General features: G+C 45.9%; 1 protein-coding gene across 6 annotated transcripts in view; it reads left to right on the top strand.

Annotated features, from left to right (window-relative positions):
• Positions 1-2,840: 2,840 nt before the first annotated feature.
• Positions 2,841-26,575, top strand: part of Npas3 (neuronal PAS domain protein 3) — an 825,611-nt gene continuing 801,876 nt past the window's right edge. For all 6 annotated transcript variants that reach the window (XM_038337475.1, XM_038337476.1, XM_038337473.1 and 3 more), the window contains exon 1: positions 2,841-2,998. In XM_038337475.1, coding sequence (XP_038193403.1) covers positions 2,841-2,998 — 158 coding nt within the window. The remainder of the gene's footprint in view (positions 2,999-26,575) is intronic.

The raw sequence follows: 26,575 nt of genomic DNA, 5'->3' as shown, positions 1-26,575 counted from the left end.
ATATATAACTCATTGTTGATTGTGCAGAAAGACAGTGAAAGAAAAACTAATTTTTAAAACAAGTCTATTTGTTTATTTATTTATTTGCCAAAGAGGGTGTGTCCTCCCACCTCTCGTTTTTCTTGGCACATGGAGACTGATTCGGCATCAGGTGGACACATCTAGAAACATTGCATGACACTAGTGGTGGCCCAGGTCTGAGCCACTCACTGGAAGCCTCCCTCACCTGGTTTGCTTAGCTACAGGTGGCTGTGGCAACACCAACGTCTCAGTGGACCAACTATGCAGACAGGTGCTGTTTTAGAGAAAGCCACTGCCTGCTGGGGAACTCAGTTTTTAACCTCATTCCTTAGTCATTCACTGGGTGTCCTTTGGTTAGAGCACTGCTGGCCTTAACACAGGCAGTCATGCCCTAAAAACACCCCTGGCCTCTCCATAATGGGCGGGAAGGCTCTGTTAGCACCTGCAAGGAGCCACTGACTAGCAATTGAGATCCTTTCAGAGGATGACAAGGTAAGGAGGTGTGTGCCTGAGGCTGAGTGTGGCTGGAGGGCCCACTGTGGAGGTCCTTAAGAGGCAGCTTTCCACAGACACCCCCCCCCCAACAACTCCCCTGCGCCCTCAGTCCGGGGTTCAGCGGTTGGCTAGTGCCTGTGGTTGCTAGTCCTTCTAGAAAATAATCCGGAAGCGGGAAGTCAGGACCTTGCTTCAGTCTTCAACTAACTCCTGGGTTCCCTCGTAGAAGCCACGGGTGCTCATTACGATTCTTTTTACGTGCAACATGTGGGGGACGAAGCAGTTTCATATCTCCTGGTATTATCTGCCGTCCAAAGCATTTTCTTTGAGAGGAAAATGGAAACGCAGCTGCGCCGTGGGCTCGGCCAGCGAGAGCCAAGACTCCCCCCTCCTTCTCCCTGTGACTGCTGGGCTCAGAGGCTCCTCCCGAAAGCCACTTGGGTTGGGGACGCCCAGGGTTGCCCTGGCAGGAGCCGAATGGGGCCTGTGCGAAGACTCGCCTTTGTCCAGCTCCTCGGGTTTCCAGAACGGCCAGGGTGGGAGGGAAAGCATGGTTCTGCTGCAGGGAAGACATTTGGCTCCTAGAGCGCGGGGTTGTCCTGCTGGTGAGCCTCTGTCACACTCTACCTTGGCAACTTCAGGCCAATGGGACCTGCCTTGCTGGCTCCAGAGGCTGCCGCTGCGTCCCAAGCTCAAAGGGTTAAGCAGGTGCCTGGCCGGGAGAAGCGCGATTGGCCCTGGGTCAGGGCGGCACTGTTACTTGGGTTTGTGTGGAGGGTGAGGAGACTGCTAGTCCCGGAGCTGCGGGATAGGAAGGAGCATACCAGCAGCAGGGGAAACAACCAGCATCACCACCATCTTCACCACCACCATCTCCAGCACCACCACCGGCAGCAGCAGCAGCAGCCACAGCAGCCGCCGCTGCAGCAGCGAAGCTGGGCAAGGGGTTTGAGTGTGGGACACTAGCGGAGCCAGAGCCCAGCCTCTCTCAAGGGCTGCGCCCGCCTGCATCCTGCATCTCACCACTGGGCTCCCGCTTACCAGCCAGAAGATGGGAAAGAAAGTGGGCAACCCGGGTCCTGGGTAGGGTTGGGAGAAACCATCCACTCCCACGCCCCCCCACTCCACCCCAGCTCAGTGAAACCCCAACAAGTCTCACTAAAAAGATGCACCCAAATCACATGGATCTCTCCTCACCCCCCCCCCCCCCCCCGCCACCATGAAAGGCCGATATAACAATGTGAAGTAACTGGAAGGCGCGAGGAAATAAATGCACGTGTCTTCTCTTTTTGTTTCCTTGGTGGTTGGAATTCGCAGAGTTCGTTTCAGTTTGGGCTAGTAATTTATTCGTTTCCTCGGTCAAAGGGGGCGTCAAGAGGTGGATCTCTAGTGCAAACTCGGATCTAGCTGGAGCGACAGACCCCTTCTCACAAGTTTCCCAGGACCAACTCTTCCGCTCACCAGGAGCGGGAAGAGCCCTTTCTTGTAAGCGGTCCAAACTCTCCATTGTACAAAAGCGCCCCCCCACTCCCTCCGCCTTTGCACACCACCTCTCCTAGATAAGTATCAAGTTCTCCAGGAGCCCAACTTGCGCTTGGCCACACTCGCACTGCTTAGTGTGGAGAATAGGGTCTAAGAGGGGGTACGGGTAGAACCGGAGGCTCTGTGCCCCATTCCTACACCCGCGGGCTGGGATCCCGGTTTCTGGCAGCCGCGGAAGGCTGGAGCCTGCCCAGATGGTGGTTATTTCTCGAGAGAAAAGAGAAGAGAGAGCACCAGAGTCTTGCACTTTGGGTCGGAAGTGCGCTCTGTGTGTGTGTGTGTGTGTGTGTGTGTGTGTGCAGAAGAGGGAGGGTAAAATGCACCCTCCACTGCCCGTTATACCCTTGCACCGGCCAAGTCCTCGCCAAGCCTCCGGGTGCATCCTTCCTCCTCCACCCCCTCCCCTTCTTCCCTCAGCTGGGCTCGCGCGGCGCTGCTGGAGCAGCCAGTGAGAGCAACATCCTGGAAAGAGGGGGGAGCAACAGTGCCCCCCAAAAGGGAGAAAAGGCCCCACCCTGACACGTTTTGCTGTTTGCAAGTCCCTCGCACACACCCCGCACCTCCTCCTCGCCCCCCTCCACCTCAGCCCGCTGCGCGCACATCAAAGCGCCTCTCCGCCGCGCACAGTGGCCGCGGCTCACTAATGGGATTGCAGGCTGGTGCCTGGCTCCGCTGCTGCCGCCGCCGCCGCTCACGCCGCTGCTGCCGCCGCCCGAACCCGAGCCCTAGCCCCCGCCAGCCTGAGCCCAGAGCACCCGCGCCTGGGACTCCAAGCCGCGGCGATGATCCGAATCTTTCCGGATTTCAGCGTGCAGGTGACGGCCGCGGCGGCCGGCGGGGCAGCCGCTGGGGTACCGGCCGGTGCGGGCATGGGGAGGGCCGGCGCCGCGGCCAACGGCACCCCGCAGAACGTCCAGGGCATCACCTCCTACCAGCAGCGGTGAGTAGTCCTGTCCGAACTGAGATAGTGCCCCCGCCCCGGGCCCTAGGGTGGGACTCACTTTGCTCTTGTTTTGTGCCTGAGAACACACATGCATACCGTTAGGGCTCACTTTGCCTGCCCCTGTGCTATAGAAGATGGAAAGGGGAATTACACAATCCGAACTGAAAAGCACTCTAGTGCACTGGCGAAGTGAAGTCATCCTTTGCCCTCTGCCAGGCCCTGAACGTAGAGCCTCAGCCCCAGCCCCGAGTAGCCGGAGAGTTCCAGTAAAGTCTGAGACGCCCGTACTGGGTGCTTTTGCAAAGTTTGGGCTTCCTCTCCCCTTCCAGCAAAATGTTCTCAGTGTCTCTGCCGGTGCGAATCCGAGCTGATGGACAGCAAGGGAAGCAATTGATCATCGGAGGCTGATTGATCATTTGTTTCCAAATAGGATAGAAACGATTTTCATATGCAGCGATAGACTTGCAATTCTACCTAAAAGTGTGATCATGTCACCTGTTACTATAGGGAAAGACAAGATGAAATCCTAATCTCTTAGGCGCTGCTAAGTATTCATCTTAAACGCATTATAATGCAAATGGATGAGATTCCGAGATACAAGTTAAGAAGCAAATTTTACAAGTTAGCCTCCGTGATGAGAAAAAAGTTTTAAGATAGAATTTGCTTGCATTTTTCTAAAGACATTCTCTACATCCAAAAAATAATTGTCATTGAAACACTGAACACTATTTGATTCAGTTAGGAAATAAAGAGAAATTAATTTACCCCAACAGCTCTTTAATCCTAAAGTTTTTCCTTAAGGATAACTTTCGGTGTTCCAAGATTTTACTGGGAATGTGATCTACAAAAACGCTATGAGAAAAACCAACAATGTAATCAAAAAGGTAAACTCTCCATTCATGGGGCTCAATTTTATGGTAGATGGAAGGAAAAAAACCAGAGCACATGAGAGTGTGAAATTAAATATTTGTGTTTCCCAGATTGTACACGATTAAACATCTGAGAGATGGCATTTAACTTAAAATATACACAATGAATAATTCAAATTCCCACTTTACCTCATATTTGAAACTTCATTGATTTGAGAACCTCTGGTTTGAAAAAACCGTATTTAAACTGCAAAGGTTACGGTAATCTGTCATTGCTATATTTTGTGCCTCCTAACCAATGCCCAGTGACCAGATCTTGCCTAACACAGTATATTCCAAGTTCATGTAATTGCAAATATTCTGTAGGAGACTTCATTACATGCTCTGCTTATTGTCAAAAGTTTTTTTTTTAAAAAAAGAAGTCATTGAAAATAACTCAAAGGGGGCTAATCTTTGTCCAAGAGATTTTTTTTCTTCAATTATTTTAGACTTGTTTTACTCCAGCGATTATAAGAGCCTTTCATAAAAATAGATCTGTGCATCTTTACGAAGAACACCAGGAAAGAACCCAATCGTTCCTTTCCATGGTTCATGCATGTTTTTGTCATTTATAAAACATTTAAATGACAATAGAATCCGGCGGTCACTTTAACTAGGAAGTGTAGGCAATCGTGACAATAGTATGGTTTGTGAAGAAGAGATTCAGGGGTCAGAAATGTCACATGGCCTTTGGACAATTCCAGGGACCTCCAGGAACCGGAGCTGACCTGTAAGATGTAAACTGGCCATAAGGGGCTGTTGTGGATCTTTGGCGTTTAAGCTTTTTCTTTTCCCTTAGCATTGGCATTGTCCTTTATAAAAATATGATCTTGGGGTTCATCTTCCTTCAAATCAGGTGCACCTAGGGGCAGCCCCTCAAGTGCCTGCCTCAACACTTCCCTTTAATACTTCCTTCAGGGACTCAGGCCACTTGTTAAACCTCAACCCCACTGCTCTTCTCAAGACAGGGGCTTTAAAAAAGATTTCTGAACTTTCTCCCTTGGAGTGCATATTCCTGCCTGCCTTGTAGATATTCTCTTGTACTGACAGGAGGGAAGGTCATAGCAGCGGTGGTGAGGTTTCCTTTGGCTTTGTTACTCACTCCCATGACACCTGTTACTGTCTTTAATTTTAGTTAATTTGGGGGCAGAAGAGTTGGGCAAGAAGATTACTGGCAGGCGTTGGAGGTAAGGCTTAAGCCAGGCATCTCCTTTCACAGCCCAGGGGCACAGGCTTCAGGGCTCTGAGGGCTAGACTTAATCTCCACCTGGAGACCTGGACATTTTTGTTAATGTGAATTGTGACACTTCGTGAAAAACTGGAATCATTTTTTGAGAAATCTGATGGAGACGGTGGCAGGACTGGGATTTCAAGCAGTGGTCTGCCTCTTGAGAGAGCTCAGACTTCTCTCACTTGTTAGCCCTGGGCAGGACTGCCCCAGACTGGCTTTCTTGGAGCCAGAACTTCCAACTGGCTAACTCTCCCTCTTTCTAGCTAGCCCCCATTTGTCTTGGAGGTAACACACATCATTGATCCAATTCATTTCCCAACGAGATCTATTTCTCCTACCTGTAGAGTGTACTAACTACTACTCCAAAGAGTACCCAACCTCATGAAGATGCCATACCAGACACTTGTGTAACCAGTGGAGGTTCTGAATCCCTTCCCCACTTTCCCCCAGAAGGCGACTCCTAATAAGCACGCCCCACCCATCCCACCCCTGCCCCAACTTTAAACCTTCACTTAAGAATCACGTTTTCCATCAGACTCTGTCACTTGTTCAACGTGGAGCTGTCTTGGGGGGTCTTTCTTGCCTGTATAATGTAGGACTGGTCCTAGTCTCAAAAAAGAGCTGCTCTCATTCTGCAGGGAGGCACAGAGGACAAATGCTCTGCCCAGGGCCTCTTCAGGTAATAGGAGTCCGGCCGGCTCTGCACTGAGTGGCCATTTCTCTAGGCCTAGCTGGGCAGTTTAATGGGGAGGTGACTGGGCTGGATTTCAGAGGCCAGCACTCCAGCCCTAGGTACCAGGATCTGACTCTGCAATGGCATTTTTGTGTAACTGCATCTGAAGGCATGGGGACTGGCCTGTGAGCCCTGGGGTCAGCATATCTGTGGAAAAATGCAGATGTTCCAGCTCGAGATCCTAGCTGAGGGCGCCAGAGCCACAAGGTGCGGGTCCTTCATCCTTGCTCAGAAGCACTGGGATGTTGGGCCTGCTGGCCTGGGCCAGCTCAAGACCTGTCACCTCACACGCTTTTATTTCCACTGTCGTCCCCCCCCCCCCCCTCCAAGACGGTTCAACCCACTCTCTTGGCATTCTAATCCCCGCTCTCTCTTTTCTGCAGGCTGAAATACTCTAGAGAAGGGAAGTGTTTGAAACAGCAACTGAGTGGCGTTGTTGCGCCAGCAGCCAAGCTTCCCAGTCCCCAAATGAGAGAGAGGGAGGGAGAGAGAGAGAGGGACGCACGGAGGGAGGGAGGACGGAAAGGAGATGGAAGAGGGGGAAGGGGGGAGAGGGAGGCGTGTGACAGAACAGAGACAGAGAGAGACGTTCAGAGACACAGAGAGAGAGAGAGAAAGGGAGGGAAAGAGGGAGAGAGAAGAGAGAGGGGGGGAGGGGAGGAGAAGGGGGTGTGTATCTGCTTGCAGGCGGAGAGAGAGCTCTGGAGCAAAGCAGCTGGAAAATGCCCAGAAATACTTTCCCAGTGGTCAAGCTGGGAACCCTCTGCGTGTCCTCCCCCTCCGGGTCCCTCCACTCTTAGGCCCCGCCACCCCCACCCCTCACCCCGCCAGCCAGGAGGGTGTGCTCCCCACCTGCCCGTGGGCCGACCCTGGTGATTGCGGCCAGGGCGCTTGCGGCCGCGCGCTGGCCCGATCACCCGGAGGCCCTGGCCGGGTTGCCCGCGGGACCGCGCGGCCGCCTCCCCCGCCGCCCGCCCCTCCTCCGCCGCCGCCCGCGCCGGCCGCCTGTCTCCGCGCCGGGCATGTCTCGGGAGCCGGGGCGGCCCGGGCCGCGGGCGCTGTGCAGCGCATGGACGGCGGCGGCGGCGGCGGGCGAGCGAGGGGAGGACCAGGCTCGGGCGGCCGAGGAGGCGGCGACCTGCGGCGGGGAGCTGTACGGGCGCGAGGGGACGTCCGGCCGCCGGCGACGCTCGGGCCCCACTACTTTCCCGTAGCCTCCCTGGCTCAGCAGCGCGGTCACCGCCGCCGCCACCACGGCCACGGCCACGGCCGCCGCCCGCCGGGCCCCCCGAGCGCCGCGCACGCCCGCACTCTCTCCCGCCAGCCCACGCACACGCACACCCCCGCCCTCCCCACGCCCCCCGCCCCGGGAGGGGGGGAGCGAGGCAAAAAGTAAGAGAGGAAAAAAAATTGCAGGAAGATGGCGCCCACCAAGCCCAGCTTTCAGCAGGATCCTTCCAGGCGAGAACGGTAACACTTTTCTGTTTATTGAACCTGCCGCTCGCGCCCTGCTCCCGCCGCCGGCGGGGTGGCGAGCTCGCTCCCTCCGCAGCCCGCCTTGGGGGCCCGGCCCGCGGTCCCGGGGGCGGGGGGCTGCGCTGCCGGGTCCCCGCGCATTGTCCGCCCGCGGCGGCTGCGGCAGCGAGCGGGCTCTGGCGGCGGCGGGCGGCGAGCAGTCGCACCTCCTGAGCTCGGCGGCGAATGGAGTGACTCGCTGATGAAAAAAAAAGGAGGAAAAAAAAAAGCAAAAGAGAGAGAGAAAGAGAAAAAAAGATAAAAAAAGACAAACAAACCCCAAAGAGAAGGCGCTGTGTGCCGGGAGCCGCGGGAGGGAGGGTGGGGGCCGGGGATCCCCCGGCCGCCGCAGGTCCCGCGGCAGCTGCTCTCTAGGAAGGGAATGGGCTGGGGAGGGGGAGGGGGAGGGGGGGGAGGAGGCCGGGGCGGGAGCGGAGCTCAGGGCTCGAGGGGCCGTCTCCGAGAGCTGCTAGGCCGGGCGGGCTCAGCCAGGCGCGCCGCCTCCCTCTGCCGCTGCCCTGGGCCGGGCAACTTGTGGGTCCCCGACTCTGCCCTCCGCTCTCGCCCTCCCCTTCTCTCCACCTCTTCTCCAGAAAAAAAAAATGATGATAAATAAGGGAGAAAGAAAAAGAAAGAAGAAACCCCTTAAGTCTAAATGAGCAAACAAACAGCAAGATCCAGAATGTGTCAGTGGTCTGAGCATCTCTACTCGGTTAGTTACTGTTTGGGGAATGTGTGTTTGAAAAAGTTCCTGGTGAGAATTGCATATCCAGGCAAGGGGCTCAGTGGAGCATGTCTGTCTGAAGTTAGTTAAACTACTAGAGCCAAAAGGAAAGGGAGTTTGTGTTCAAAACATCCCTAACCATCCTACGTGAACGGCATTGTTAGGCTTCAGAGTGACTGAACCCCGCCCCCCCCCCACCTCCAACGCGCTTCCCTCCCGCTGCCCATCCAGCCTACTTTGTTTAGAAGCCTATTTGCTATTAATTGACAGCGTTAATGACATTAATTGCGTATAGCATATCGGTTTGAGCAAAGTGAATATCTCTTTCTGTCTCCAAGAGGAAAGCCTCAGTAGGAAGTATGAAATGTTACCCGTTGATTCAAGAAGAAAACAAATAGTCAAAGCTCCACACCCCCCCACCCAGCAAGCGGTGGCTTTCCTCCCAGGCTTAGGACAACTTGAAAAGAAGCTGAGAGAAGTGCTTAGATGCAAGGCTTAGTTATCACATGGGTGCTTTTATTTTTGATACAGCACAGCTTTAATATATCAAGCGAAGATGGGAAAACACGCAGACAACTGTTCATTTAAAAACCTGCTGTCTTCGTAGTTCTTTTTTGTCTGTTTGTTTTGGTGTGCAGTGCCTTCATAAAAAAAAAAAAAAAAAAGACAGCAAACGCAATGACCAGGGTTAAGGAAGCAGCTTTTAAAAGTAGCTGCATAGTTGACTTGTTCTGAAGTCTTAGGTCATTCCGTGAAAAGCATGTATTGGAGAACCAGTCATGTGCCATCTAGTTTATAAGATGTTGAATACTATGCACATTAACGGTTACTTTCAAACTAGAAAACCAGACATCTGAAGATGGATGAAAATGAACATCTAGTACTTAATACTTGTGTCTTATGAAGAATTCACATCTTAAATACTCTTGTAGATAAAGAAATCTGTTCTCAAAGCATTGTACTAAGCTTTGAATGGTGATTTTTTTTAACAAGGTGATAAATACTTAAAATCAGTTTACAATTGGCCACATCCCCCTTGCCTCCCCATCACCCCCTTTCTCCTTCCCTCCCTTCCTTCCTCTCTCTCCCTCTCCTCTAGCTACTTCAGTCCCTTTTCTGCTGGTAGTGAATGCATTCACTGGGATGGCCCCGTAATCTCTCCTGCAGAGGCCTATTTGTGTGCCATTTTGGGAATTTCTCTGAGATAGGAATCTGGAAGATAGAATTAATTTCTAGGGGAAACTTCATAGCCTGTGCATGAGTGCGTTCTTTATCACCTGTCTCCATTTGGCATTCGCGGAAGGTAAATCAAAGTGTGCGATTTGTTATTCTGCTCCACTTGAGAGCTGAACTAAATAACACTTGGTCTGAAATTCTGATTGAAGTTGTAGGAGGATATACTGTATTTAATTTAATGTCCTTTAATAGCATCTTGTTCAGCTTGGATGCTGTCATCTTAAAGGTTGGCTCCAAGAGACTGTAACCTATAGGGAGAGGGAGGAGCACTAAGTGGGGGCAGAGACAGAGGCTACATTATAGAAGAGAGGACAGAGGGAGGGAGAAACTTCTGGAAACAGTAATAACCACGAACTTGGCCCATTAGCCAAACAGTTGTTTTGCACCCCAAGGATTCGCTCTGTTATCAGGATCTTAAATGCTCTTAACACGTTCAAGTGTAGAAGTCACACATATAAGTGGTTCTCATTCTGTACTGAGAAACGAGAAGTTGTTTTTCATAGAACCTACTTTCAGCTCAGTCAGTCCTTCCACCGTGGTTTGTCCTCTGAGCCCGGAATTGGCTGGTAACTGCTTTTTCTCTGCAGTAACAGCTGAACACAAATATGTTGATGAATGATGATTTTCTGTGGTCCTGTTTTAAGTTTTTTTTTTTGCCCCATTTATCTAAAGAATGGTCCCCAACTTACCGACCCCACACAGCTGTTTATGGGCACTTACCTGCTTTTCAGATATACACGCCACCATCAAAACCAAGGGGAAGGTATCATTTGTCTTGTCTGATTAATTTATCAGGTGTCCGCATGTAATAGTGTGCAAAGGTTCTTTCTGTACACTCGGTGAAGAGAGGCTTGTCTTGTTAATGTCCTTAGTGACAGTTTAGCACTCCTTACAGGGCTCTGAATCATACATACAGAGAGTGTGGCTCTGGAGCCTGAATGAATAAGTTAGAAACCGTGTGTATATACACTTGTTTGATTTTCTTTAAACTCTAATAGGCTGCAAATTATATAGCACTGCCGCAGAGTTGTTCCGCTCTATGGACCCATAGCAAAGAAAATTAGAGAGAAGTGTCAAGCATGGGCTGTGCCCATGCTGGTTTGCAAGGCCTTAAAAGGTAGAGGTGGTGGGGGGCACTTTTCTTAAGGTGTTCCTCCAGCGCTAGCTTAAGCAGTGATGAATGATGTATGTGTTGTCTCACACTTGCTTATATATATAAATAGCTCCCCAAGATTGCCTAAATGATAATCGAAAATATGAAATAGGATGGCCTTCATATTACAAGGCCAAGGGTCTACAAATGGAAAAACTGAAATAATGAAATATTTCCAAGGCAACAGGCTGTCAACAAGAACTGTAATGCATGGGCAGGCGTATCATAGATCCACCGGAGAGGATATTAGAGGGTGGGGCTCCAGAGCAGGAGCTATGGAGACCTGTGTTACATAGGACCTTTCCACATTACAGACTCTTCTGATTCCCAATTTCTGATTTATGAATTGGGAGATATAAAGACACTACAGATATGCAATATGCCGTTCACTAGATCTGATTTTAAATGATGAGTGAACTGGAATTCAACATCATTTAATGCTTTTTATAAAAATAAAAATGTGCATGTTATTTTTCCCAGTTTGTGATATTTTGTGAATAAGGTATAGCATATATGAAAATACACGCTATCATATGTGATGTACATATGTTTGGGAATAAAAGTATGTGATGTTCCATTTTCAAGACAAAAACACCTTAGGTAGGCTTAGGCTTACAAGTTACAGATAAGCAGGCAGCCGTGAGCCCTTGCCTTAACAGCCAGTACTTGCTTGTAGAAGCCTCCTAGCTACCTTCTTCAAACTAGAAATTGAGCTCAGAGTGGAAAATTACTAGCAGCCAAACTTACGGAATGGCCTGCTGGTATGACAGAGTTCATGCATCTGGAAGGTCCCTAAGCAAACAGGATACTAGGGGGGAGGATGAACAGGCAGGAAAGTCTTTGTTGAGAAATGTGGGGAACCGAGCAAAAGGAGCTTCTCGGAAGGAAATGGCGAAGGATGGATGATGTTCAGAAAGATCATAGGCCCCATACTAGTCAGACAGTGGGAGCAGAGGAAGGGCCTTCACTCTAAGAGTAAGATGCTTGCTGCAGTAGCTTTGGCTGTGCCTGTTCGCCAGACACCCTGTCTTGCTGGAACACTGTTGAAAGTTTAACTCTCCTGTCCTACAAGTCTCCAAGTCCATTCTCTGGGTGTGGACAGGGGTGATTTTCCCCACATTGTATGTAGTATGACTTTTTTTTTTTTTTACTAGAAGTTATGCATAATTAACATCTTTCTTGGCAATAAATCAGGATCACATTGCCCTTTAAATATAACCCACGGATTAGGACAGTTTGATAGATTTAGTGATATGAGTTTTGATCATCCCTTGCAAGCCTTCTTCGCTGCCATGGTCTCATAGCACAGAGGTTTGATGGGAGTTGCTGAAATTGCAGCGACCCGGTTGGTTCCCTGGGTGAGATCTGTGACTGAAGCCACGGGCATGCTGCAGTTTTGTTTACTAGAATCAGGATCAGCTGCCCAGGGCCCCAGCTCTGCTGTGAGGTTTTCTGTGACCAGAGGTGTGTGTGTGTGTGTGTGTGTGTGTGTGTGTGTGGTGTGCTATGAAGCAACCGCGAGGGGAGACATAAAGGCGTGTCTGTGAAGTGCTCATTTATGGCGCAGTGGGGCTTCATGTGTGGGATTATCTATAGGGATAAAACACAGAATGCATTCTCTTAGAAACACCCTCAAGTGCTCTAATCTTGACCCATAGTGACCCCAGTGTAAAGCTTACTATAGTTTTTGCTTTTCTGAAATTGCTGTGACCCCTTTTTGTACAGAATGCTGCTAAGTTTAAATCCTGCTGAGCACACAGGATACAGTGGCTTGCCCCCAATCCCTTGTTTACGTGGCCACTACATTTTTCTACATTGTAGCATTTCATTATTTTGGTTGATTTTTGAAAGTTCTGTGTAGAATTTGGCTTAGAATGTAACTCCTGGTGTTTTATACACATGTCTATGTGTATAAAATATATGTTGAAAATTTTAATAGATTGGTTAAGTAAATATTACTGTCTGGCTTTTAAACGCATGTTTAAAATGGCCGCATGTACTGGAATTTTAAATCTGCAGTTAGGTAAGAGCTTCCACATTCATGAGAAAATTCAGTTGTTTGCATTAACGATGTGAGCATTGCCACAGTAAATAGTGGCCTTTTTCTTTCTTATTGGGCAGTGTAATAAACCAACTGTAACTGAATGGTGTTTTTACTGCGCTGGGCCTCATTAGCGTGAACAGGATGTTTGCACTATCAAGTTTGATAGACCCTTACATAGTTAGAATAATCTGTAGTAATGTTAGTAACAGCGTAATGCATGTGCAGGGCACGGCTTCCTAAGCCTGCAATGGCTGCTGCTGTCTCTGAAATGCCAGGGCAGTGACAACATTGACGGACACTTGGGCTTGTCGTCTGCATCCATACGTAAGGCACAGCTTCTTGGCAAACTGAATGGAACACCATGTACTCGTATGTACAAAGTCATGTGGAAGAAGAAGATCCCATGTTGCTGTGGACCATGGTGCTCCTGACCCCAGACTACAAGTCTTGGCGGCTTCTCTCACCATCTTTACTTATTGAGTCTCTACCGTGGCCTTGGTGGCTGGAGCTAAATAACACATCCTGCAAGAGCAGTTCCTTTGAGTAGAGAGTTGCCCTTATGTTAGCTGTAGGAAACATAAGTCAGAAGACAGCCTTTCTAAGAGTAAGTAGTGCAGGGATCAGAGAAACAAGGCCTTCTGTATTTATTTTTAATTTCACATAGCTCCCTCGTATTAGTTGAGTTTAATGGGATAGTAGGTATCCACATTGGATAATATAATAATTAATGACTATGAAATGTTCTTGAAGGAAAGAAGAAGATGCGTAAATAAAAAAGTGTGGTTATAGCAATTTTCAGAAAAAAAAAAGATGCTTTGACAGATTTGGAAATAGGTTCTTGGGACGATGGTGAACATCACTGGACACCGTCCTTAGTCAGACCTTGTTCTGCACGTCAGACACCTTTTTCCTTTAGTTTCCTTACAGCCACTTGTAGGGAGTATTGATATCTCTGTGTAGGAAGTAGCAGCTTCCTGTCCCCATGGAAGGTGACAGAATGGCGATTGAATCCGGGTTTTGTCTGTGATACAGGCTTGACCACTGTGCTATAGAAACACACTATCAGACCACTGGGGCGAGCCCGTGACTTTGGAGCGTCTAAAGCTAGGGATTTCCCAGCCAATGGGGTAAAGTCCCCTGTAGCAAAAGGATGATCGCACAGTACCCGGAACCTTCCCTGAGTGTTTGGAGAATAGTAGGGTTAGCGGGAGGAGCCGACAGGACAGGACTTCAGGTCCTTCCTTGCCGCCTGACAGTCGCGTCCTTTTGTGGGCAGACTCCACAGCAGCACATACTTGGAGCAGAATTTTAGCTGACTCATTTTACAGGAATCAGCTTCTGCTAGACAGGCCCCATCCCCTCTGCCCATGCTGCTGCCCTTCACCATGTGTCTGAGTTTGTCTCAAGAATTAAATAGGTGCAGGTTTCCTTTGGTAGGAACCATCGAAGTCACAAGTCACACAGAGCTTTCTGAATAACATGGTTCACTGTTTAGCTGTATTTGGTGGCATTATTATTTGAAATATGGGAGGGACTTCTGTTTGAATTGGCCTCTGCTAGGCATTATAATGTCCTCAAGCATTTAAAGAACCTGTTAATAAACAGGCATTGTACTGAGGGCTTTTCATATACTAACTCATTAAACTCTGTTTATTATTAGTAGATTATTATTTTATCTTAAATTTTTTTTTGTTCAAGACAGGATTTCTCTATGTAGCCCTGCAGACCAGGCTGGCCTTGAACTCACAGAGATCTGCCTGCCTCTGCCTCCTGAGTGCTGGGATTAAAGGTGTGAGCCACGCCACCACCACCACCCGGCTATTTTTTCTTTTGAATTGTAAATGATATGGGGTGTGTATATGTGTGTGCACATACTTGTGTTGCCATATGTAAGGGTGGGTGTGTACATGTGTAGGTCAGGGCTAACCCTAGATGTTCATCCTCACTTCCACCTTGTATGACACAGGGCCTCTCGTTGCTAGTCACCCTCTGTGAGCTGGCCTTCATGCCTCCTGAGATTCTCCTGCGCCTCCTATCTTGTAGCAGGAGAGGCAGGCGGTTGGTACAGGCTTTTGTGTGGATTCTGGGGATCTGAACTCAGGACCCCACACTTGTAAGCGCTTTATCCACTGAGCCATCTCCCCAGCCTGGTGGGATATTATTTAGTCCTTCCTTACACACTACACAGGCACATGTGCAAACTCTGGCTTGTGCACAGCCAGAGACACTTAGGCATGCAGACACACAGCAGCAACCTCACCGAGGGCTGTCCTCTGTAACACTCACATCTCCGCAGGCCAGGGATCTAGGCCGCTGGTCGGGCTTGGGTTGGTCTGGGAGTAACACTGTGGTTTAGGCAACTTTCAGCGTCAGGCTTCAGACCTGCTCTCTGCAGAGTGCGTGTTAGATTGACGGTGGCGATGATAATCATGACACTTTCATCTTTACAGTTCTGGATAAATGCTTTAAACCAAAGAGGGTTAAACCTGGGTAGCAGAAATACCAAGACTTGAGCAGGTTAGGTAAGCAGTGCTTGAGTATTTGTGGTTGATGAAGGCAAGTATTTTGTTTGTTGGTCTTAATTAGATATTCCTTTTTACAGTCAGCAATTTGTCTACACAAAACCGTTGCCTGATAAAATATTGGTAGGGACTCATTTAGAGAGAGAGACACAACAACATCCGTGATCAAACGCAGACATCAATGAGAAGTGTAAGTGAGCTACAGGCTGCAGAATTCAAAGTAGCAGTCAGACCATCTTAAGGGAAATGCCGTCCAGTTCCAGAACCCCATTGTAAGCACTAATGCTCAAACAATGAAAGGGCCTGCCTTGGGCATCTAACACACAGTGTGGAGGTGTGGCAGCTCTCTGTGTCACGTGCTTCCCCGTGTAGTCTCATGGCATTGCAGTACCCCTTCCTGGGGTCCCAGAGCAATATAAGATCACTTTGCATCTACTGTAAGGTTTGTAAGACGTTTAGAAGATGATTGCATTGTAGAGAAAAAGCTAATGTAGGATCGAGTCAACCGTAGGTGAAACTGGAGGAAACCAGTGCCCTTTGCCCCCTCAATCTATGCGTTTTCTTTTTGCTGTGACGCCCCAGTATAGGATGCTGCTTTGTAAGTTCATCTAAAAACACTCTGTTCAGAGGGACTACAGTAGTTTGTGTGGGCAGCTGGAGTAATTGAAACTGTCTGCAGAACCTTGCTGTCTTTGGACCTCGGAAATATAGACATCGAGGAATAAAGGTATTTTCATAGTTGATATACATATTATGCCTATAAAAATAATTTACTCTTCAGAACCTGCTTCTGAAAACATATGCGTTCTAATCACACGCGGATGGAATTTTTATTGTGCAGGATCTCATACATGCTATATGCGGGTTCTATGTTAATACTGTTGACATTATTAAATAGCTATAAAATACCTAGCCATAGACTGTTTGTCTATTCCCACCTAAAATGCAATGAAGTTGCAAAGATATCCTGAATGAATTATAAATGTCTTACTTTAGATTGAGTTAAATTTAAATATATGCTGTGGATTGGTGACTTTTTTGTTTTCCTAGTGCTGTGAGGAAAAGTAGGCTCATCATTTTTTTGCGCATTTTTATTGTTCTGTGTAAATGTAATTTGTTAATCCTGTGAAATTTGTCATAGATAAATTTGCTCGGATTATCTTGTCACCACCGTATCTGCATTCTTTTGTTCATTGCTTATTCATAATTTAACAGTCTGGCAGTGAGCCTTTTTGGGATGCTCACAAAAGATATATGACCTCAACCAGCTGCTACTGTAACCTGCAGAACGCACAGCAAGACATTCGGAGTGTGAGGATTCCTCTACTGATTAAAGTGCTCTTCATTTCAACAGTCTGTTCCCAAGAATCTCCTGCCACCAGCGGCTCGGATTTTTTTTTTTCCATTCCCAACAAAATTAGTTCTAACAATCGAATCTTCATTTGATATGATTTTTTTCAGATTCTCCCACTGAAGTTAATTCTGTGAGTGCTATTACTCCTTCAGAGCGAAATACATACAGTTCCTTTTTATTTGGGGAGTGGCAAGCTATCTGAAAATTGTTTGATTGCACAAAAAGGAAAGGAGACTGGGAGAGATGTGTCGCATCCTAATCCTCAAGGAAATGATTGGTTTAATCCCGTTTGAATGCAAGCACTTTTCAGTTCATCTTCTAAATTCTCCATATTAGGAAGTGAGTGGCAGACGTTCAAAATAAAATGTTGCTTGAGGTATAACCACGTTTTGGGGTTTTCATTATTCTGAATTAGTTTAGCCTAGAAACCCCTCTCTCTTTCTCTTTCTCAATCAGCAGATCAGTTTGTGAGTGATGGTTAGTTTTTGCCTGTCTTCTGTGCAGGCATATGATTATGGTTCAAAATAATTCATTGCTAATCCATGCAGTATTGCTCCATCTCCATCTCTCTGCTCTGTGATTAGAGCCTCGGGCCCACTGCCCTGCTTCCAGCCTGATTTTCTTTAACAGCGGCCCTTGTTTTAATATAGTTCTATACTCACCACTGTCCTGCCAGCCCCTCTCCATTCCTCATATATATCGATTGCAGTAGATTAATATTTATTTGAAGCTATTTTTCAGACTTTGTGAAAAATGTATTCATTTCTTAAGGAGAATCTTCATCTGAGGGGAGGGGAGAGGGAAGTTCAGGTCTGTGGCTCCTTCTGGAAGATCCAGGGGGATTCTTTGCTGTGGGCAAGGCTCTCTCTCTTCTTTCTTTCTTCCTTCCTTCCTTCCTTCCTTCCTTCCTTCCTTCCTTCCTTCCTTCCTTCCTTCCTTTCTTCAAATCAGGAAGTTTAGTTTGCTTGAGACAATTTGCACCAACGAAGCTATGATGTTAGGGGTTTACCTCTGCCTGGGACAGATTCATAGTGGCCTTCTGCAGTTTTCCAAGCGCATACCATCCCAGTACTGTCTCCACCCTGTACACCGACCAGCTTACCCTGCTTATCCTTAGACAGAGACACAGAACTGTCATCTTCCTGAGCATAAGAATTTGCCAATTTTGCCAGAAGGTCATCTCGGAGATTTTTCAAAGACTTGGTCTCAGATATCTGTGCTCCTGTGTTCCTCTTCATAATTACTTTCGTCTCATTGTAGCTGTGCGTTTGAAAGTGTAGGTCAATGAGGATGATTGCATTCAGAATTTCATGATCTGTGTAGTGGAACAAATTGAAAGCAAAGCCTGTATCAATCACTGTGAAGGGAGGGTTAATTGTTACGGCTCCTCAAGCCTCTGGACAGATAAACCAGTAATGAAATACTTAGTGCTCTGATATGTGAATGCTAACGGCTGAAACAAAGGCAAGGGAAGCAGGCCTGGGAGATAACCAAGAGGCAAAGAGCAAGGAGCTGCCTGTACGTGTGGGATGCAAGTGCACTAACTCTTAGGAAGGAATATTATTCTGAGCTTCCTACCCATCTTTGGCTGGCAGCTTAGGGTGGTATCATACATCAGGTTGCTGAAGCCCAATACTATACAAAGGAAACCCCTCTTTCTTGAAGGGAAGAAAATGGCCTTGGGAAGAGAAAGGACAGTGCACACTGCTGTGCTCTGGAAGGATTTGTATGTTTCAAGAAAACAGTTCTTGAGTTTCTACGTTTTCTCTTTTTAGAAGCCGCTGATACCAGGATGTCAGATATTGTGTGTTCAGATGGCTCAGATTCCACAATGTTTCAAAGAACGTTATGTTTGAAGGGGTTTTTGGAATTCCTGAACCACTGATGACCAAAATATAGATGAAATTGCCTATGCGGGAAAGAGATAGTAAAATAAGAATTAGTGTGGCAAGGTAATCATGAGATTAAAGCAAACACATTTTACTGTAGCTTCCATACGAACTTAACATTTAAACATCTGTTAGTTACTTATATGTTGAAATATATGCAAAAATATTTAGCCAAATTGAAGTCTTAGGCCCATGACAATCATCTCAACACAGTGGGTAGTTCCGAAAATTAATGAGAATGATAATACTGTAAAGATTGTTCCAGAGTTTGCGCAAATTCATTATCTAAGACTCTTGTTAAGAACATCTCAAAGAATTTTAACCAGGAAAATAGATTAATGGTTCAAAAGCATTTTCAAAATGCTGAATTATAAAAGTATAATGGAATTATATATGCAAGCATTCTAGTTAGCAATACAGATAGCTTTGGACATTGTGAATGTATATTCCCTTAACCTGCTCTGGCAGCTGTATCCTTATGATTTAATCTCTTGAAGTTTTATTTTTTTATTTTAATTTTATGGTAAGGGAATCTAGAACATTTAAGAAATAAAATGAGCGTCTTCCCATTAATGTAAGGAAGATTCTAGTAGTAAAAGTTAGGTACCTCCATATTTTAGCTTTAATTTCAAATTTAATAAAACTACTAGCAAGGTTGGTTGTTCTTAACAAAAAGAAGGATTTTTTTTTTTTTTACTACATCTCTGCCTTTCTCTTCAGAATGTTGGTGTTTCCTAGGCCGAATCTGTGTCATGTTCATGTGCCCACCCAGTGACTGAAAGGCTTGTGCTCTGCCCGCCTTGTGGCAGTGGCACCATCCTCTAGCTGACATGGCTTGCGTATCTTAAGAGCAGTCACGGTGATACTACATCACATTGCTGAATCAGGAGATTCAAATTGCCTGTGAAATACACTGTGGCAGAAGCGGCGGTGAGCACCAACGTCAGGATGAGCCAAAGGATGTCAGTGTTTGTGTGTAAGAGGGAGCAGGCAGAAGCTAGAGAAATGCTGCTGCTTAGAGATGAGCCCATCACTGAGGGAGAAGCTGCTGGTGCTGAGGTGGTCAGGGTAACATGAAGGCATCCTTTGGCTGGTGACCCTTGGAAACTTCAGCAGGACCCCAGGAAGGCTAGACTCTGGGCAGCAGGCCTCCTTTATCCTCACAGGAAGTAGTTCCACACTGGTCCTTTAGCTTTTTAATGCCTTGGCGTTTTCACTTGGGCATTGAGATGCTGGCAGGTCCTGAGGATAAAGTCCATGATTGTGTGCTGTAAACTTCTTGGACATGTAGAACGAAATAATGAACTGAAGTCCATGGTAGATTCTTCTTCTAATGGCATTAACGCCTACAAATACGTTCCTCATTTGTAAAACTTGGATTAAACAAAATTTAAAGACTTGGAACAAACATAACGCTTGCCGTGGAAGGTTTTGTCCATAAGATATATGGCAGCTGAGTAATTTTCTTCTTTCAAGACATATTTGAAAAGAGACTCTTTGGAGCCCATCCAGAGGATTGAATGGGAAGCAATAGATGCATCAAGTTATATTTTAAAGTGGCCTTTTTTGCTCATGGCTCAGTGTCATGTTAGAGAGGATACTCAAAGCGCTTTCACGGAAACACACTTGTTGGCTGGATTTAATCAAGGCAGTAAATCCCTGAAAATATTTGAAAGTTAGGTGACATGCCAAGAGGGAGGTGGCAGTACACTGTGTGGTAGGCAGGTAAGTGCTTCGGGGATGAACTGTCTTTGAAAACGTTCTGTATTTCTAGAACATACATGCAGGAATGAACGTACTCTGCTATTTATACTTTTAAACTTTGTTTTTTAAAAATGACATTCTGTGTGTCCTATATGTTTTCAGACTTATAAAAGGGAATCGATTCAGTATAGTGTAGACACACTTAAGACTTTATGATTGCTGTGCTCTTTTTATTTAGAGTAGATCAGTGGCTTCTTAAAAGGTATATACTTTTTTTTTCCCTGTGGTAAGATGCCATGATCAAGGCAACTTACAGACCAAAGAGTTTATCTAGGGCTATGGTTTTAGAGGGTTAGAGTTCATTACCTTCATCATGGGGTTATGGAAGCAGAGTAGTAGCTAAGAGCTCACATCTTGAGACACAACCATGAGACAGAAAGAGAGAGGGAGAGAGGGACATGGGGAAGAAAGAAAGAGGGGAAGCAGGAAGGGATGGATGGAGGGAGGGAGGGAAGGAGGGAGGGAGGAGGAAACAAAGACAGACAGAGATAGACCAAACTCAGGATGGTAAGAGTCTGCTGAAGTTCCAAGCCTGCTCTCAGAGGCACACCTCTTCCAACAAGGCCACACCATGTAATCCTTCCTAAACAGTTCCACCTGCTGGGGACCAAATATTCAAATGTATTAGCCTATGGGCCCCATTCTCACTCAATTCACCCCAATAACTTATTTGTTATTTTCTTGAAAATTCCAATCTATAACGAATAGGAAGTGCATGTGTATTCCTATGAGGTAATTGGCATATTTGCCTGATCACTTTATATGTAGATTACCTGTGCATATATTTAGTCTATGTATAATTTGTAGAATAAGAGCATGCTTCTATGCTACTCTATTGTTGATAGAATCATATATGAACGTGTGAAGTATTTGTCTCTACAGAAACACTTAGATTTTTCAGAAAGCAATAGGAAAGATTCTTAAGCGTTCTCACGAACGCTTCTCTTGCTCTCCACTTCTGTCTTGACTCATCAGAACCCCGTTTCTATAGCTAAGGTTGACACTTGCTAGGGGCTGAACTGATGAGGATGGTTTGTAGTTAGGTGTGAACCTTGATTTCATTTTTTAAGAGGAACTTGTGATAATGAACATACTATTACATGGCTGGGATATTCAGAAGATTAAATGTGCCCCTTCTCTGTCCCGATGCACACGTCCGTACCCCTTCCAAATGCCTGCACTATTCTTCTCTTCAATGTGATTCTCTGTAAGAATAAGTCTGCTAATACACCAGGTTTCCATTTCTACAACATTATTGAGTATAAAAGTGAGTAAATAGTATGAGCTGAGTTAAACACATATGCTATATCTGTTTTCATTGGGGACCTTTGTTTTTCTATCAAGATAGTTTTAAAAAGTTAGTTTAATCTAGATAGATTAAAAAAAACAACATTGCCAAGAAATTTAGAACAGGGTGACCCATGGAGACACCAGAATCGAAGTGTCTGGTCACGGCTGCAATAGGACTTCCTCCTGGGTGTATAGGAGCTAGTGGCGCTCTTCAGGGAAAAGAATGTACAGCAAGTATTTAGTCTTGGGGTAAAGCAAACAAGGCTAGACAGAACATCATCTGACCTCTTCCTCCTTTTACAGTTTCTTTTACTTACTAAACGCCGTTGCAGGGCCTGCATCTAGCTATGCCTCGCTATCTAGTACCATTTTCCAGCAGCGTGTTTCAGAACAAGAGACCCTAGTTAAGTGAACTTCTGAGTTTAGTCCATCAGGGTTCTAGTGGGTAGAAAAGAATGGGCTTCAGGGGATCTGAACATTTGTCCAAATGGCATATTGGTATTATTTTTTTTCTGCTAAAATTTTCGTGTTAAGAACTGTGAAGGGTCTAAGATTTTTATTCCATCTGTGAGCTAAGGAGTCTCCCAGATGCCGTTTAAAGGATGCTGGGCCAGAGATGCTGGGCAGATTATTATAAAATTAGTGGCATCCAGCATTAACACTTCTTTCTAGTCAGCCCTCCTAGCCCATCCCAGAGTCTGATGTGAAGAGGCTCGCAAGCCACCTATGCATGAAGTAACTTGCTGACAGAAATACTCTGAGCTCAGGGCACGTGAATCTCAGGATGGGCAGTGAATGGATTTCCCCTACTCTGCAGGGAGATAGCACCTCTATCGCCCAAGGCTCCTCTCTGTTCAGTCAACCCTAAATAGGGAGTCAAGCAAAGCGTAGTTAGTGCTGTCTGACAGGTGTGCAGAAAATTGAGCCAGCCAGAGTCTTGTCTCTTGACTGTTGGACTGTCATGAGCGATTGTGCACTGTTACAGAGACAGCTATGGAGGGAGTGAGAGGAACTGGTGGTGCTGGAGTCCTTCAGTTTGTAGCCTCTTTTAGCTTGATGGTGTGTAAAGTCTGCTACTAGAAAGAAAGTGACCAAGATCCCAGATACGTAATTGTTTTCCAGGTTGCTTAAGTGTGTGTGCTGTAATACTGATTCCACAGCTGACTGCTGTTTAAGATTTAACAACACCCATACACCCAGGAGTTTTTGGAAGCTCTCTGTTTGATAAGCATGCTCTCGCCCTGTTCTCTCTGTTTATCTGTAAACTTGACCCCGATTGAAGTTCGTTCCGTGTGTGTCTTTGCACTGGATTGTTTAAAGTTTCTCCGTCACCCAATAAGGTGAGCTCTGTTAGGATCACCTGCAGATGACGTCACAGAGTAAGTGGCTGAAGCAAGTGGAAGGCCCTGTCTGCTGAAGATGGTGTCATTTGCGACACTAGTTTCTTCTGACGTTCAGAATTCTTTTTCCTTTACTTGTTCTTCAGGGGCTTTACCCACTGATTTACCCACATTGCCTTTCTGTATCATACTATTTTTTTTTCTCCCCAAATCCTGCTCCTTCTTCCCCATACAGGGCCAGCAGATATTATAGTCCCTCTGTGGCTTCCTAGTATCTCCCAAGGATTTGTTCTTGGCACATAGGTAGTGAATGAATGAAAGAATGACCTTCAGTTTTAATTCTACCCATTTCTATACATCAGCCCCAAATCCCCCACAGCTGTCAAAATGTGACTACATCCATTGGTATATACCATGATTTTTTTTTTTAGCTTTTTTATTGATTTTTATTGAGCTCTACATTTTTCTCTGCTCCCCTCCCTGCCTCTCCCCTTCCCTTCAACCCTCTCCCAAGGTCCCCATACTTCCAGTTTACTCAGAAGATCTTGCCTTTTTCTACTTCCCATGTAGGTTAGATCTGTTATACCATGATCTTTGATGCAAAAGTGAATTAATAGAGAAAAATAAGCATTTGGAAATTAGAGGCGTCCCTGTCCCCACACTAAGTAATTCTTAGTGCATTTTAGGTTCAAACTTGAGTTGTTTACACTGTTTGAGGTAGACTCCTGGAAAATTCTGCCCTGTACCACAGACAATGCTTTTAGATCTAAGATGTCTCTCTCTTATTCAAAAAGTCAAGAAAATCAATTAGAATCAAATATATCACTGATAGGTTTTTTTTTTAACTTCCAAAAGATGAATTCTGGAACAGTGAACTACCGTGTTTCCAATTAGGATCGTATTAAACCCATTTTATAGTCAATTATAATTCCATAAAATTTGAATTCCATTAATTTTATATTTCACAAAATTGTACCTATAATAATTTAAGTTGATTAGACCAAAATTGAAAAATCCAATCATGTAAAATAGAACAGGTTGCAAAGAGGGCTGACATTTTTTCCAGGACTCTGGTGACCTGCTTCAGACATCACTTAGCCTTCTGGACATATGTGTGACAAAATCTTTGCACAGAAAGAATCTCATGTAAGAGTTTGATGTGTGTGATAAACTCAGCTCCTCACCGTGATTGACTGGTATGGGGACTGTTATTCCTTGTGGGCCAAGCAGTTGCAGGCCAGAGCTTGGCAAACTTGTTTGAACTTAATATTTAAAAAGAAACAAAATGGTTAATAGCTCTGGTGAAAGAGTAGGTCGGCAACTCAAATACACTCAGTTTTCTCTACGTATTCTGACCATCGCTTGCTGGAGAGATGTGCTGGGGAAAATCAGGGAGCTTATGTGTGCTAGCATAAACATTTTGTAGACATTATGTAAGAACACACACACGCATGCATAGATTTATGCAAGTTTGTATTTCTAGTCTTTCCTTCCTTCCTTCTTTCTTTCCTTCCTTCCTTCCTTCCTTCCTTCCTTCCTTCCTTTCTTCGTTCCTTTCTTTCCCTCCCTCCCTTCCTCCTTCCCTTCCTCTCTCTTTTCCCCTTTCTTTCTTTCTTCCTTCCTTCCTTCCTTTGAAAAATTAGGCAGATCCTTTAGCTCTCCCATTTTTCTAAGTTTGGATTAGAGAACTTTAGAAAAGGAAGGATAGTCTCTGGATTATAATAAAGATCATAATCAGATGTATAGAATATAGTAGTAGAAGGAAGGCCATCCTTCCTTATATCACCCTTTGTATTTATGTAGATTTTTCTCGTCAAATATTCCTGAGAGTTATTCCCCACTCAAAGGCTGGTATGAGAAGGAAGCGAGAGGCAACATGTATGATACTGGCCAGGGAGAAGCCAGGGCTCTCGCTTGCCTGAATACTTTATGCCCTTGAATCCTTGTTAGAGCGGCAGAAGGGTAAAAGGGAGCCAGGCCAACACTGGAAGAAGCAGCAGTTCCAATATAGATGGAAACTAGAGACAGACATCTCCTCCTGTGCCCCGAGGGAGCTGGCTGAGGACTGCCTCTCACAGGCCACCAAGAGAGCCATCGTGCAAAGGCAAATCATAGGCTTCATTTTTAAGGAGGAGGTATTTATTCCATATGCGATTATAGCGTTAATTTACTCAGAAATAATAAAAAATGGATTTCCCTCATTATTTTACCAATATTAGTCAAATACAGACATGGTTCGGAGTGGGGAGTTAAGTATTGTTTGGGTGTCTGAACATAGATCAAAACCGTGTCCTCTCAGCAATGAAAGTCCCATTTTGTGGATGCTGTGCTCTGTGTGTTGAGGCACGAGCGAGGACTGGAAGTCCAGCCTCGGCGCGACCCTCTCGGGACAGAGTGGAGATGAAGACACACAGCTCCATCTAACTCAGAGACCCCAGCGTGATGTCATGCTTGTGTGTGCTTCCATTCCCCAGCATGTGCATGCCAACAGGCTCCGCAACCTCTGCAAGTATTTAAGGGCCGCGTGTTCTGCCTAATTCCCCACGTAAATGGTAATTTCATGGCACTTCTCGAAATAAACATCTTTAAATTTGAAAATATTTTGTGACAATTTCTATTACAGAAATAAATGCTGAAAAGCTAGAAAGTAAAATCTGAGCCTGTTCTAAAACCTGGTAACAGTTGAGTTGACGGGAAATAAATAAAAAGTGCATTTATAACTGGCTGCAGGGCTTCCATCTTCATTGGTTCTGCCCCCTCCCCACTTCATCTGCATAAACTGCCCCTCATTCTCCACTGAGAGGGCTTCCTGGCCCTGATCTTATGGACACTCTCTAATCTACTGCCCCCACACCCTTGCTCTCCATCGTTTCTCTCTTTGATACAACATGCACTGTGATTTCTTTTGTGCTGGACTCAGAGTTTTTTTTTTTTTTTTTTTTTTTTTTTTTTTTGAGACAGGGTTTCTCTGTAGCTTCCGATCCTGTCTTGGAACTAGTTCTTATAGACTGGGTTGATCATGAACTCACAGAGATCCTCATGCTTCCGCCTCCTGAATGCTGGAATTAAATGTGTGCACCACCACTGCTGGGCTATGTACGCAGAGTTTTACACATATTCTTTTGTGTGATTCTTGCAGTAACTTTCTGAGAAACCCCCCATATCCCTGTTCATGAATGAGGAATTGCGTCGTTGTGGGGGCCAGGGACTGTTACTCAGTCACAGCCTTATTTGATTCCTGTTGAAAAGCTCTGCTGTGGTGGGAAAGAAAAAGGCAGACAGCAAAGACGGGGTTTCAGAAGTTCAAATGCAGAGTAGCAGTGATGTCTGTTTCCTAAGTATAAATCAAGTGAAAGTCTTTCTAAGCAAATAATTAAATACAAATATCAAGTGCCAATCATTTAGTGCTTAAAGTCCAAAGAGGCAATTAAATAAGGAAACTGAATTGGCTAATATTTTATTGCATGGGCTGTTGCCTGTTGACACTGGTGAGAAACTCTTGCACTGAAGGGAGGCAGAGGACATGGGAAATTTTTGAAGAGTTTCTCTGGCCTGGAGAGAAGGGTATTTCAGTGGAGTTGCTTAAGGTTGGTTGAACAGAAAGACATAAATACCAGCTTTTCATTATTTGTTATTAAATATGAAGTTTGAAACATGCACGCACAGCTGAGTGACTTCTGCCTGCACGTCATAACAGGAGATGTGTAGAAGCTGGACAAACCAGTGTCATCAGGATATGGTGAAGACCGCCTTAAGAAGGGGACCGTTTTTTTATAATGGGGCTTCTTTAAGGAAGTATTCAGAGGTAGGCTATGGCTGCCACGTGACTTGAAGGACAGTGGGGGACTCATGCCAAATTTAAAGGACTGTT

This window comes from Arvicola amphibius, chromosome 7 (assembly GCF_903992535.2).
Source record: "Arvicola amphibius chromosome 7, mArvAmp1.2, whole genome shotgun sequence".
Classification (NCBI taxonomy): Eukaryota; Metazoa; Chordata; class Mammalia; order Rodentia; family Cricetidae; genus Arvicola; species Arvicola amphibius.
The sequence above is the reverse complement of the archived record's forward strand: the minus strand, read 5'-3'. Positions and strand labels throughout refer to the sequence as shown.